Source organism: Dipodomys spectabilis, unplaced genomic scaffold (assembly GCF_019054845.1).
Source record: "Dipodomys spectabilis isolate Male_0828 unplaced genomic scaffold, ASM1905484v1 ptg000043l, whole genome shotgun sequence".
Lineage (NCBI taxonomy): Eukaryota > Metazoa > Chordata > Mammalia > Rodentia > Heteromyidae > Dipodomys > Dipodomys spectabilis.
In genome coordinates this window covers 30,942,297-30,957,689 of record NW_024870720.1, presented here as the reverse complement: position 1 = coordinate 30,957,689, position 15,393 = coordinate 30,942,297, and the positions used below count along the sequence as shown (strand labels likewise).

General features: G+C 41.3%; 1 protein-coding gene across 2 annotated transcripts in view; it reads right to left on the bottom strand.

The window, feature by feature from the left end:
- The window catches only part of Septin11 (septin 11), a 100,264-nt gene that overhangs the window by 34,470 nt on the left and 50,401 nt on the right, over nucleotides 1-15,393 (bottom strand). For both annotated transcript variants that reach the window (XM_042678049.1, XM_042678050.1), the window contains exons 2-3: nucleotides 15,069-15,183; nucleotides 2,116-2,311 (exon numbers count right to left, since the gene is read on the bottom strand). In XM_042678049.1, the coding sequence (XP_042533983.1) occupies nucleotides 2,116-2,311; nucleotides 15,069-15,183 (311 nt within the window). The remainder of the gene's footprint in view (nucleotides 1-2,115; nucleotides 2,312-15,068; nucleotides 15,184-15,393) is intronic.

Below are 15,393 nucleotides of genomic sequence, written 5' to 3'. Positions count from 1 at the left end.
CACTTGAACTAATAGGCACAGGAAGGAACTTCCTGAACAGAGTCCCAGGGTCACAACAAGTTGGAGAGAGACTCGACAAATGGGACTACCTTAAAATAAAAAGCTTCTGCACAGCTAAATCTATCGCAACTAAGCTAGAAAGACAACCAACTAATTGGGAAAAAATATTTACCAGCAATATATCAGACAAGGGGTTAACATCCTGTATATACAGGGAACTCAAGAAACTAATCCCTCCCAAACCTAACAAACCAATTACTAAATGGGCAAGGGAACTAAAGAGGGACTTCTCAAATGAAGAAATAAAAATGGCAAAGAAACACATGAGGAAATGTTCATCATCCCTGGTGGTGAAGGAAATGCAAATAAAGACAACCCTGAGATACCACCTTACCCCAGTCAGAATGTCCCACATCCACAAATCAGCCAACGACAAATGCTGGAGGGGATGTGGAGAAAGAGGAACCCTATTACACTGCTGGTGGGAATGTACACTTATACAACCACTTTGGAAAGCAGTCTGGAGGGTCCTTAGAAAGCTAAAGATTGACCTCCCTTACGACCCAGTCATACCACTTCTAGGCATCTACCCTGAACAACAGGAACCAATATACAAGGACACGTGCACCTCCATGTTTATTGCAGCACTGTTCGCAATAGCTAGGATATGGAAACAACCTAGGTGCCCCACCACAGATGAATGGATCCAAAAATTGTGGTATCTATACACAATGGAATATTATGCAGCCATTAGAAATGACAAAATAATGGCATTTGCAGGGAAATGGATGGAGCTAGAAGGAATCATGTTGAGCGAGGTAAGCCAAGAACGAAGAGACAAACGGTACATGGTCTCCCTCATAAGTGGATGCTAAATCCAAAAGGTTAGTGATACGACAAAACTAACAGGACTTAAGAAACAAAGAACTCCCGCTCATCTGGTTGAACCACTACTAAATATCCTCATGCTGCTGATCACAAATATGGTATATAACATGTGAACACTGTTATATATTACAGACTGTGGTAGACAATTTGCTCCAGGGAAGTTAGAATGAACTTGTGACTTTGAAATTATGTAATCATTTAATCACAATCAAAAAAAAAAAAAAAAAAAGAACCTCGGGGAAGGGAGGGAGGGAGGGGATGGTAGGGGGAAAACAATGGAGGGGGGTAACAATGTTCAAGAGGAAGTGTACTCATAACCTCACTCATGTAACTGTGACCCTCTGTATAGTAGCTTTACAATAAAAAAAAAAAAAAAAAAAAAAAAAACTCAGAAAGAGAGCAGGTGCCAGTGGCTTACACTTGTAATTCTAGCTATTCAGGAGGCTGAGATCTGAGGACCATGGCTTGAAGCTAGCCTGGGCAGCAAAGTCTGTGAGACTCTTATCTCCAATTAACCATCAAAAAGCCAGAAGTGGAGCTATGGCTCAAGTGGTAGAGTATTAACCTCTAGCTAGAAGCTCAGGGAGAGTGCCCAGTCCTTGAATTCAAGCTCCAGGACAGGCATAAAAATAAATAAATAAATAAATAACTCACTCAGAAAGGGTCTTTATACCAGCAAGAATCAATTTTGTTTTCTGATTCTGACCTCAAGGAAGAATATTGTTAGAAATTTTCTCTGAGAATGAAGATGTCATGTTTTTCACATAATAAGAGGACCAAGATCCACAACTTGAAGAACATCCAGATCACTTAACTCCTTTGAATTCACCTAGGATGGATTTTTGGCTTTTTTTTTTTTCTTTTTGCTTATGTGGTGCTGAGGAATCGAACCCAGGGCCTCATGGCATGCAAGGCAAGCGCTCTACCACTGAGCCACCTTCCCAGCCCATAGGATGGATTTTTATAGCTCCTCATCCATATTTTTTTTTTTTTGGTCTGGTCGTGGGGCCTGAACTCTGGGCCTGGGCACTGTCCCTCAGCTCTTTAGCTCAAGGCTAGCGCTCTACCACTTGAGCCATAGCGCCACTTCTGGCTTTTTCTTTTTGCTTATGTGGTGCTGAGGAATCGAACCCAGGGCCTCAGGCATGCAAGGCAAGTGCTCTACCATTGAGCCACCTTCCCAGCCCTCCTTATCCATTTTTATCCCCACAAAATCCCAACATGTACCTGTCATCTTTATTTATCTGGTCTCCAAATCCTACGGTGTCAACAATGGTTAGCTTCAGCCTAACGTTGCTTTCCTGAAGCTCATAACTTCTGGCTTTTAACCGGACACCTGGTTCGTTGTGAGTAGCTGGGTCACTTTCAAATTTGGTGTTGAACAAAGTGTCCATTAACGTTGATTTGCCAATGCCTGTCTCCCCTAGACAAACACAAAGGAAAAATCAGATTAATAGGTCAATGTCTTTCAGATAGCAGTCCAATTTTTTCATTACTCACATTTGTAAAGTTTTTCTTTAGGACGGTATCACCAGAAATCACACTATGAAAAGACAGTCAGTTCTTCCTATGGATGCTCTATGATACACTTCCCTAGAAATGCCTCAATGGATTTCAAAAACTATTCAGTAGAAGAGCTTGAACTTACAGGTCTAGATGTTATTTACCTCTGAATAGAAAAAAAACAGTATTTGTGCTTTGTTTATGGTTAGTTTGCATATTACAAAGACAAAAACTATATCTTGTTTTCTCCTAAAGCTTGATACACAAAACTACAGAAATAGTGGGCAGGGAACCTATATTGCTGAATTCCTATTATCTCATGTTATCAAGAAGACATATGTTTCCACCAGGTACAGAGGCTCAAGCCTATAATCCTAGCTATCTTGGGGATGGAAATGGGGTATCATGGTTGGAAGCCAGGCCAGCTCAAGCATAGAAGTTCATGAGATTTCATCTCAACCAGCATCTGGGAGCACTGGTGCACGTTTGTCACCCCAAGCTATGGGGAAGCAGAATGGTTGGGTAAATAGCATATTCCTGCCATTGCATTAGCAAAGGGAGCACAAATGGCAGTCCAGACAGGCTTAGGCATATAGTGAGACCCTAGCTTAAAAACAACAAACCTGCCAAGTGCCAATGGCTCATACCTATAATCCCAGCTACTCAGGAGAGGCTGAAATCTGAGGACAGCCCAAGCAGGAAAGTTTGTGAGATTCTTATCTCCAATTAACCACCAAAGAGCCAGAACAGGAGCTGTGGCTCAATAGGTAGATCACTATCCTTGAGGAAAAAAAAACAAAAAACAACTAAGGGACAGTGCCCAAGCCCTGAGTTCAAGCCCTAGGACCACCATGCCCCCCAATAAATACATACATATATACATACAACTCAGAGCCTAGCACCAGTGCTCACACCTATAATTTTAGCGACTCAGGCTAAGATGTGAAAATCAAGAGGAGATTCTTATCTCCAGTTAACTACCAAAAAGCAGGAAGTGGAGCTGTGGCTCAAGTAGTAGAACATCAGCCTTGAGCAAAAAATCTAATGGAAAGCATCTGGGCCCTGAGTTCAAGCCCCATTACCAGTTGGGCAGAGAGGGGGAACAAGAGAAAGTAGCTTAAGTGGTACAATGTCTGCTTAGCAAGTACAAAGAAAGCTAAAGGTTAAACTCCAGTACTACAAATAATAATCATATGTGTGTGTGTATGTGTGTGTGTGTGTGTGTGTGTGTGTGTATTTCAAAACCACTCTCTTAATCTCTTGACAACAGTAATTCCTAATGGTATTGAGTGCTTTCTGAGTGCTTTTGTCAGGCAAGGGTTTCTAATACATTCCCTCTAAATTCTACTACTATTCCCCCCATTACATAAGTACTATATAGTTCCTCCTACCTGGCAGACAGAGAAGTAGGGTCAGATAAGGTTTAAATACCTTGCCTAAAGCCATATTATAAAGGGGCAGAGCCACTCTGGCCACTTACTGGCTGTAGGGCTATATAATGCCTCCACATTGCCTTTATTTTTATTTCTCCATTCAACTAGAGTCAAGATGGCAAATATGTTCATGATAACATTTATGACAAAATTAAAATGCTGTTAAGTTGAAATGATGCCCTAATTAAATTATACTAACTCAAGTGTTGATTAGGCCCCTCTGTGCAAAGCAGAGTGATAGATACCTAATACTATACCAGTCAAAATGTGAGTGAAGCCAGGTGCTGGTAGTTCATGCCTATAATCCTAGCTACTGAGGATGCTGAGACTGGAGGACCATGGTTTGAAGCCAGCCTAGGCAGGAAAGTCTGTGAGACTCAACTTTCCAATTAACCACCAAAAAGCTGGAAGTGGAGGTGAGGCTCAAGTGATAGAGTACTAAACTTGAGAGAAAAAGAAACAAACAAAAAAGCTAAAGGACAGCTCCCAGGTACTGAGTTTAATCCCCATATGGACACACACACACACACACACACACACACACACACACACACACACACACACACACACACACGCAAAAATAAAAAGTTAAGGGAGATCCAAATGGGGAGCCATAGTGAAACTAAACTCAACTTTCAAAATAGTCCTAATTCTTCTGTTGAGTCAAAGATAGTAGACAATGAACCAAGTTGGTAATGGTGGTTGAGCATATAATGGTGGAGAGAGGGAGGTAGAAATCAAGAAACATTAGCCCTAAAGACAGCTTTAAAAAAAAATCTATGAAGACTTCCATCTCAACCAAGATATGGAAACAACCCAGATGCCCCTCAATAGATGAATGGACTCAAAACATGTGGTGCTTATATACAATAGAATTTTACACCGCCACTAGAAAGGATAAAATAATGGCATTCTTGGGAAAATGGATGGAACTAGAACAAATCATGTTAAGTCAGGTAAGTCAAATCAGCGAGGCAAATGGTGGATGTTCTCCCTGATATGCAGAAGTTATAGACTTAAAACGCAATGGGACATGACAAACCATATAGGAGTCTAGATGCTCCCATACCAAGTTGTAAAACCCAAGCTCCTCTTCGTATGGATATAGAATTATATACATACTGAAATGAACTCCAAAGATAAGGTAACAAAGGACCATTTCTTAATTTGTCTTTATGTTTTCTGATGACTGTGTTCTTTACCTCGTGTACAGTATATACACGGGCACATCTGAGGGAAGGTGGGGGAGGACACAGAATCAGTGGGAAATGGGTGAAAAAAATGCAGCAGCAGAGCTCACTGGCTGCACTGGACATTTATGGAAGTGAACTACGCAACTTGTGGGAGGAGATGGGAGGGAATGAGGGAACAGATGACACTATGCAAAAGGAAGGAAATGTACTTATTACCTGACATAAAGGTAAGCCCACTGTATATTACCTCTGAAACAACAATATCTATCTATCTATCTATTTTTAGTGGGTCATGGGGCCTGAACTCTAGGCCTGGGCACTGTTCCTCAGCTCTTCAGCTCAAGGTTAGGGATTTACCACTTAAGCCACAGCACTACTTCTGGCTTTTTCTGCTTATGTGGTGCTGAGGAATCAAACCAAGGACTTCATGTAAGCAAGGCAAACACTCTACCACTGAGCCACCTTCCCAGCCTCCAAAACAACAGTAATTTTTTAAAACACTACTTCCAGCTGAAGCCATGCATGTGGATTAGCCTTTAGCTACTTAGGAGTCAGAGATAAGAGGATCATGGTTCCAGGCCAGTTCAGGCCAAAAAAAAAAAAAATCTTCAGACTTCATCTAAGTCAATGACTGGACCCACTAAGTGCACATCTGTCATCTAACTGACCTGAAGAAGCCTAAATAGGACCACAGTATCACCCAGCCAGGCCCATCTCAAAAAAATAACTAACACCAAAAAGGCTAGCAGCATAGCTTAACTGATAGGGTGCTTTGCCTAACAAGTTCAAGGTCCGGAGTTTAACCCTCAGTACTAGAAAAAGAAACAAACAAACAAATCCAGCTTAATTTAAATAGGCCAATATGTAGCAGCCTCTTCAACAAATTGTAACCCTGATAATGTTCCTGGAAGCATTTTTGCTTCAGAAGCCTTGCTGTAATGAATTTTAGGAGAGTAGCATCCCCTGGGAAAAAGTAAAGTTCCTCTACAAGGACCCATCCATTAATGAGAAGCTCTGTGTTGTACTCACTGCTTTCCAAACCAACGCAAAAGTAAAACAAGATAGAGTCTCTAGGTCTGAGTTTTTCTGATTAGAAGCCTTATGTAGCCTGCCACTTAAAAAAATTGTTTATATGACAAAAGGTGTCTAAGTACAGTCTACTTATTCCTTAACTTTTCCCACTATGTCCATCCTACATCTAAATCGTAGACTGGAGACTTCAGCTTGTATTCAGCCAGTATTTTTCCAGTGCCTATTATGTACCAAACTCTGTGCCAAGTTCTGGGAATGCGACAATGAACTAGCCTGATATGGTGCTTCCCCATATCTTAGAATCTGGTCTAGAACAAAACCGAATACCAAGCAGACTCTAACTTATTATTATGGGAACAACATTCTAAGTGTCTGCCTAACCACATTCCTCTATAAGCATCATACCTTATACTCTTGTGACCTTGCAAGTTGATCACAGATAATTTCACCAGGGCTCAGTACAACTATGAGGGCCTGTTGTATTGCAATATAATGGTGGACCCATCCAACCAGAATGTCTCTATCTGAATGAGATATACAATCTGCACACAATGCCATGGCATGAAAAGGGGAAGAGGCTGAGAGAAGGAAATTAGCAGGAGCCATGAAGCAGCAGAGACTGTAGGTACATGGAAGGCATGCTGTATATACATCATTCCTTGGGAGTATACAACAGAGTAGGTCAATACAGAGTGAAGTATTAGAAATTCATTTATTAAAGGAACACTTGAGTATCTACTATGTGATAAGAATACATATTAGGTATAATACAACAAAGGATACTGTGCCAGTACTAGGGCTTGAACTCAGGGCCTAGACACTCATTGTTCCTTAGCTTTTTATCACTCAGGGCTGGTACTCTACCACTTGATCCACAGCTCCACTTCTGGCTCATTGGTAATTAACTGGCGATAAGAGTCTCACAGACTTTCCTTCCTGGGCTGGCTTTGAACTGTGATCTTCAGATCTGTCTTGTGAGTAGCTTGGATTATAAGAATGAGCCACTGGCACCCAGCTTCTTTGAACTTCTATAACATCCTGAATGTCATTCTAGATAGCTCTGAGGTCTGGCTGAGTAGCAGCCAAAGATATATTTTGTCTTCCTTACTTTTCTGAGTATTTATACAACAAAACCCATCCACAAAAATTCTGTAACTAGTCTTTATTCCCTAATGTGATGAAACTGACCCAGCTCACAACCATGATTCCTGTCTGAACTTTGAGCCATTTTGTTACTACGATGGATTAAAAAAAATGAAGTGTGATCCTCACCTTTAAGACTTAGAATGTGGTAGGCCAGCTAGGCACCAATGGATTATACCTGTAATCCTCGCTGTTGAGGAAGCTGAGATTTGAGAATCACAGTTCAAAACCAGATGGGCAGGAAAGTCTGTGAGACTCTTATCCATTAACAACCAAAAGCTAGAAGTGATGTTGTAGTTCAAGTGGTAAAGCACCAGCCTTGACAGAAAAAGCTAAGGAAGCACACTCTAGTTCTGAGATCAAGCACCAGAGAGAGACAGACAAACAGAGACAGAGGAATGTGGTGGACCCCTCAGTACTCAAAGTATTGAAATCTGTGAGACTGAACTGCAACTATCTCCAGTGCAGCCAGCTTCTTTTCAAGATTTACCTATTTTCAAAGACATTGACAATGGAAGAGCAGCAGAGCTTACTTGCAGTCTCTCCATGCTGTCAAAGGACCTGTCAGTAGAAAGTGACCTACTTAACTTTCATCTGTCTCCCTCAGCACAGCAATAAAAACTTCAATTTATAAGACAAGAATTCTAGGTTACCTGGACAAGACTGAAATTACCATCTCCTATACTAGATTGAGAGTTACTAAAGCATATGTAAATCTGGAACACTATACTTTTTTTTCCCCAAAGGCCTACTAATTTTAATGATTACTTACAGTAAGGTGGAAATTATGAACAATTAGCATTCAGACCCTACTTATAGCAAGGGTTAATCAGTGGGTTGAAGGAAACACTGGTACTCTAAATTTCAAAGTGTTTTGTTTTCCTTTTCTCTGTTCTTTGCTTGTGAGAGCTGTAATTAGACATGGTACTGCTAGTGCCAGTGTGATTCACCAAAAGCATGTCAGTGGGAAATGACAGTCTGAGAATAAAAGAAACTATAGAACTAAAGGAATTTTTTCAGTGCATTAGCTTTTGAGACTTCTCACTGAACTTGGAAGAAAGGTCTTGTGTATACTTTTTTTTTTTTGGTCATGGGGCTTGAACTCTGGGCCTGGGCGCTGTCCCTCAGCTCTTTAGCTCAAGGTGAGCGCTCTACCACTTGAGCTATGGCACCACTTCGGGTTTTCTGGTGCTTAATTGGAGATAAGAGTCTCATGGAGTTTCCTGCCGTGGTTGGCTTTGAACCGTGATCCTCAGATCTCAGGCTCCTGAGTAGCTAGGATTACAGGCATGAGCCACTAGCACCCGGCTTTGTCTATACTTTTGAGGATCCACAAGAGCAACAAAGTAAGTCAGCACTGAAAATTCATGATGATAATTATAGCTACTCAGGAGGGTAAGATCTGAGGATTGAGGTTTGAAGCCAGTCAGGGCAGGAAAATTCTACTGGACTCTTACCTCCAATTAACAGCAAAAAACTGGAAGAGGAGGTATGGCTCAAGTAGTAGACTCAGCCCTGAGCTAAAAAACCTAAAGGACAGCACCTAGGCTATTGAGTTCAAGCCTAGTATCAGTAAACACACCAAAAAAGAGCAACAAAGTTCCTTTCTGAGTAACAACTGAGAGCCTGTAGGTTCCAGGTTCCAGGTCAAATCAAACAACCAGAGCAATATGACTAACACCAACCTGGCAGTATTTCCAACCTACCTAGCAGAGTACTAGGCACAGATAAGGTATGTATTAAAAAGCTAATTGGAAATAAAAATGATAGTGGTTATCATTTATACTGAGATTTGCCACTTGGTTAGACTTTTCAGTCTGTTGTTGATTCTATTGTCAGTCATGTGCTTAAACACACAGTTGTTAGAGTAATTAGAGTCTATCGTGAAGCACTATCTATGGCTTCTGTTTTTGATCCTCCTGCCAATGCTGGTGAACAAGACGCCCACATCACAGGGGAAAGCAGTCCTACCTCCTCCATTCTACCAGGCTGGTTCCTTCCAGACTCTAAGGTGGACATGAAAAACATCAGCAGGATTGTCTGACTAACCAGAAGGCACTTGAGATGGATCAAATTGCTCACCTGTGTCAGCCAAGCCTGGCTACCAAGAAAAGTATTCAGCTGTGTTTAGTGGGTTTTCTGCAGCCTCTAGAATCGAGATCATATTCTTAGAGGAGGTAAGCAGAGAGGCGGAGAGGCAGGGAGGGAGGGAGAGAGAGGGAGAGAGGGGGAGGGGGAGAGAGAGAGAGAGGGAGAGAGAGAGAGAGAGAGAGAGAGAGAGAGAGAGAGAGAGCGCAATGAGCCGTGCTATTAGCATTCCTTACACATCTTTGATGAAATATGCTTTGGCATACCACTGTGGCCCACAGGAGGGACTTAAACAATAGCACTTGACATAGGATTGCACCCATTGCTGGCACTCTGACATCTTCACACCTAGACCTCTACCATCTTTCTTTTTGACAATCCAGGAGAGGCTTTTCAGGTGTGCTTTGTCTGGACCCACTATTTATGTTTTCCATTATAGATACTATAAATCTCTGATGTTCAACTTTTAGTTCACATTTGACACATAATAGGTACCCAACAAATACTACTGGCAAATTACTGCCTCATAAATTAATTGCTATCGGCAAGCCTGATAGCAGGCCTCCCGCCCTGAGGCTTGGCCCTATTTGCCCGCGTCAGTCTCATCTTTAGTCATTTCTTCTGTAAGCTACTTCTAGCCTGGAACAAAGAAGAGGGGACTAAATGTTTAAGCTGTAATTGTGAACTTTTTCATTTACAGTGTGGGTGAAAACCTTAACCTGGTCGATATTTTATTTCTCTCCTTTCATCCCCTCAAAGCAATCAAGCGTGTGCATGTGTGTATTATTCCAAATATGTTTTGCATTATGAAAGAAAAAATAAAGCTCTAAAGAAGCTAAATACTACCTTTACTCTAATTTTGATCCCTTAGAGAAATACAGCATGGATAACATAAAAGGCTGTGTTCAAACTAAAGTGTAGTTTGGGGGGTGATTAAATGTGCTATAAGGCGGAGAGTAAGGGAGCTGTTAACCCCACCATGTTCTGTTTTTCGATTTATTGTCAGGATTCTCTTCTTGGAGAAGCAAAATCCATTCTCCCACTCTTGATTACATTTATTCCCAGGACTCCACTGATGGGGCTTCTAATAGCAGACATTTAATTTAGTACCTCTGAAAGTAGCCTAAATTCACACCAGGATCCATTTATGCCCTGGTTTATTTCCTCTGCTTTTTACTACAAGCTTTTGCCACAAAATAAAATTATGATTCCATAGCTTTTTGATAAAAACATTTTCCTTAATGTGACTATAACTTTTTGTGGGGGGAGAGGGGCTGATACTGGAGCTTGAACTCAGAGTTTGAACACTGTCCCTTAGCTTTTTCCCTCAAGGCTTGTGCTCTACTACTGAAGCCATAGCTCTAATTCCAGCTTGTTAGTGGTTAATTGGAGATAAGAATTTCAGATTTTTCTGCCCAGCCTGACTTTAAACTGTGATCTTCAAAAGTCAGCTTCCTGAGTGGCTAGCATTACTGATGTGAGCCAACAGTGCCCATAAATCACTCACTCCTCTGTCATATTCATAACATAAAACTAATAGAAAAATAAATGAAAACAAAATGAATGAGGTTAATCTTAATTTATGCATGTGTGAATTACCAAGATGAAAAAGAGAAGAATGTTACCACATCACACATGTGTGCACTGTGTAAAAACATAAATAGACAGTAGGGTGAGAGCTAGGGAAAAAATTAGCATAGACATTCAGTTTAAATGTGATGCTACTCCTCTAATAGACGGTCCACATATTTTTATTTGTTGGAATACTTTTCTGCATTGTCTGTAAGAATTTGTTTCTTATATAGATATTTTGCCATAAAATACCTGTGGTAAGGAATATGATATGTCCTACCCTCTGAAGACAAATTAGTATTTAATGCTGAGATTCCCGTCTTCCAAAGAACTAATTCTGCTCTTAACCAAAGAAAGAGCTCTGTATTAATCCATTTTCTCTACTGAAAGGCCTGAGGCTGGGTAACTTTATAAAGAAGTGTATAAAGAAGCTGGTGGCTCACGCCTGTAATCCTAGCTACTCAGGAGGCTGAGATCTGAGGATCACGGTTCAAAGCCAGCTGGGTAGGAAAAGTCCTGAGACTCTTATCTCCAATAAACAACTAAGAAAACCTGAAGTGGTACTGTGGCTCAAGTGGTAAAGCGGTAGCCTTTAGCTGAAGAGCTCAGGGACAGAGCCCAGGCCCAGAGTTCAAGCCCCACAACCAACAACAACAACAAAAAAAATGTGTATAAAGAAGTTCATAATTCGGGAGGCTCAAAGGCATGGTACCAGCTAGAGATCAGCTCAACTTTAGTGCTCACATAGCAGAAATGATGTGAGAGTGAGAGACCATATGGCCAGACAGGGAGTCAAAGAGGCTAGGAATAACCAAGCTTGTTCTCCTCATCCAAGGCCCCCCCCCCTTTTTTTTTGTCAGTTGTGGGGGTTAAACTCAGAGCCTGGGCATTGTCCCTGAGCTCTTTTTGCTCAAGGTTACTGCTCTACCACTTTGAGCCATAGCTTCCACTTCTGGTTTTCTGGTGGTTAGTTGGAGAGAAGAGTCTCACTGACTTTCTTCCCTGGGCTGACTTTGAACTGCAATCCTCAGCTGTCAGCCTCCTGAGTAGCTAGGATTACAGGCATGAGCCACTGGCACCAGGCCCAGGCTTGTTCTTTTATAATAATTTTCTCAAAAGAACAGACTCAGGAGCTTATGAGAATTACCATGACCCCTGAAGAAAGTGATCTAGGAACCTCCTGCCAACTCTAAGGCCCCAATCTCTCAATCCCATCAGTGAGTAATCTCCCAAGAAGTAAACTCAGGAGTTACAGCATGTGGAAACCACAGCAATCTCCAAAATTACAGAAAACCTAGAGGGTTGAAGATACTTGCACAGCAAGATATTCAGGACTTTGTATGGAGTTAGAAGAAAAAAAAAAGAAAAAGAAAAAGAAAAAGAAAAGAAAAGAAACACACAAGAAAAAAAATGGTCTCATCTGTGTAAAAAACAAATTTTAAAAAAAGAATGAGAGAGCTTTTTGTCTCATTGTGACATCTTTCTCTACAGGGAGCCCTGAGTATTTTGGAGTGGCCTGACCCCATCTCTCAAATAATAATGCTAGGCATGTGACCTAGTCCTGGTCAGTCTCAGGAATCCTATGACGTTCAGTTTGGTGTATGAGGAATGTCTTTTTCCTTCCCTGAGGGTCAATAAGCTGTTAACTGCTAGGAAACTGCTGCTAATAGGCAAAAGCCCAAAGGTGAGGCTTGACAGAAGCAAGTGGGATCAAGAGCCAGAGACAGCACCCTGAGAACACTCTCTGTCCCCATGGAGCCAGTTGGCCTCCACAGTTCAATGTATTTCCTTGTCAGTGCATGTTGGAGATAGATATAATCTTGAGTTTAAACTTGAGTTTTGCAATTGTCTGTGAAATTTTTCCTAATATAAGAACAGTCAGAGATGCCACATTACTGGCTTTGAAGACAGAGGGAAGGACCCAGGAGCCAAAGACCACAGGCCTCTAAAAGCTACAAAAGCAAGGACTGTTTCTCTTCCCTGCCCCAAAGTTCCTGAAAGAGATATGACCCTGAAGACCATGCTGACATCACAAGCAGAAGATAAAACACTACTATTGTTATAAGCTACCAGACAGAATTCTTTTCTGGACAAAGATGTCAAAAGCTTCTAAAAGGATCCTGTGTTCTCTCAGAAATAGAAACAGGACTGGGAAGTAAAAGGAGGAGACCTTGACACTTTTAAAAGCCAGCATGTATTAGATTAATTAATCAATAAACTAATCTTAAATGTATTTAAGAATGAAAGCAGAATAAGCATTTAAGAATTATGGTATTATTACCTAAGAATCATAGTAGTGTCTGCTTTAGAAATCTCAAAGGGCAGTACAGATGGACTGATGAGGAATTCCAATCAGCATCAGAACTGTGCTATTCAATATGAGGACCAGCTACTCAGTCACTGCACACCATGCTTTGGCTAGACCCAGCCTACCCAGCAAGCCCAATTCCACTACTGTTCAGTAGCCAAGACATAAAAACCAGATATGGTTGGGAAGCCAAATTTGAAGACAGAGTTGAGGAAGCTTTAGAAGACCAGCCAGAACAGTAATTGGCCTATGATTACAATTCAGCATCCTTTTCAATAAAAAGCCAACAAATTGCTATGCTAATGAAAAACTGCCCAGCTCTGCAATGAGCATGTACCAAAGGAAACTCATTTATGCCACTCTGTGGAACGAGCTGCCTACTCCAGAGATGTCCTGCTGAATTTTAAAAGGCTTTCATGTGAGAAAAGGGGAGAGTTGGCTGCTCAGGCTGTGTCTCTGAAGTCGTTCTCTTATCCAGTGCTGGAAACATAGTGCCAGAGAGCAGGCTGGTCCATCCAGTGTGCCAGCCAACTGTGACTTTCTACTTCACAGGCTTTCCTAAGCCTAGCACACAGGCTACAATGCATTCAATTTCTTAAGTTTGTGAAAAAAGGAAAACATCTGCTCCCCCAACTGCTATTACTAAAAAGTAAGCCAATGGTGCTTCTTACATTGAAACACCCTGTCTAAATTCACTTTATCTTATTTGGAAGGAAATCTAACACATCTTGTTGAGTGTAGAAGCAAGGTGGTCCACTTGGCCAGATAGAGAATTGCTGTGGTATATCTCAAAGGATATGCAAAGAGGACTATGGCAACAAATTAAGTTCACTCTAGTATTCTCTCTCTCTCCCTCCCTCCCTGTCCCTCTCTCTCATATACTGGGGTTGGAACTCAAGGTCCTGTGCTCTTGATTTTCATTCAAGTCTGACACTCTACCACTTAAGCTCTAACTCCACTTTTGGCTTTTGGTTGGTTAATGAGAGGTAAGAGTTTCTCAGATTTGTTTGCCTGGGCTGATTTCAAACCATGATCCTCAATCTCAGCCTCTTGAGGAACTAGTATTAGAGATCTGAGCCACTTTGCCCAGACCTAAACCATCTCTGTAATCCAGGGACATTTCTTCAGAGTAACAGGAAAGTTAACCTATAGGTCAGAGGCTCAGACTACAGTGGTACATTTAAAGGGCATAAATATGACACTGGTAAATCAAATCAGCCCTATCCCTTCAGATTCTGCTGTCTACCAGCTACAGGTTCTGATGTAAGGAGGCCAATTTATTTCAGACATAAAAAAGAACTTTAGATTGTCTTGTGCCCTATAAGCATAAATGTTGATTTTGGGTTTGCTTCTAGGACTAAGGATTGAACTCAAGGCTTCACACTTGCTAGGCAACTCTTCTACCACTGAAGCCACACCACCAGCCTAGAAGAACAAAGGTTTTAAATATCATAAGTTGTTTTTTTTAAGTAGTCAAAGTCTTTTTTGATTTTACTCACTGGAGACATATACCTTCAGAAAAGGTTTTAGTAGATTTCTATTGTTCTATATAATCAGAGACCCTACAAATGAATTCTTAAGAGGCTTTTCAGTGCTTGCTACAGGCATCTCAGTGATTCTTTCAACTTCCTGTCGGCTAGGTAAGGTCCAAGTTCTTCTCCTTGCCAAAAACGAATATTAAACTGGCCAGTTGATTGACCAGGCAACCTAAATAAAAGTAGTAATTTGAATAATACCAAAACCCTCCCATCTCATGCTTTACAAAACCGTCACATATGTAAAGCCAGTATTACTGTCTTGCTTCACTGAAGAGGAACAATGTCATTTCCATATTTCCCTGCATATGCACATCTGACACTTACCTTAGACACTGATCTAAGGCTAGACAACCAGAGATAGATCACTTACCTACACATAGGATGTTGAAACAGAATCCTTGAGAAGTGGACTTGTTGACCAGCTGGTCAGGGAGACTATCAAATCCAACATGGCCAGAAAGGGACAAGTTTCGAAGCTCTTCATTCTGGAATTTTAGAGAAACATTTGAGAGGTGAGAAGTCTGAATGCTCAGTGTCATACCACATTACAGATGAAACCTTTCCCTTCCTCTCCTTTTTACTTTTTTGTGGGGGCAGAGGTTGGTACCAGTATGGGTCTTGAACTCAGGGCATATGTGTTGTCCCTTAGCCTTATTGCTCAAGGCTGTGCCTTATCACTGGAGCCACAGTTCCAT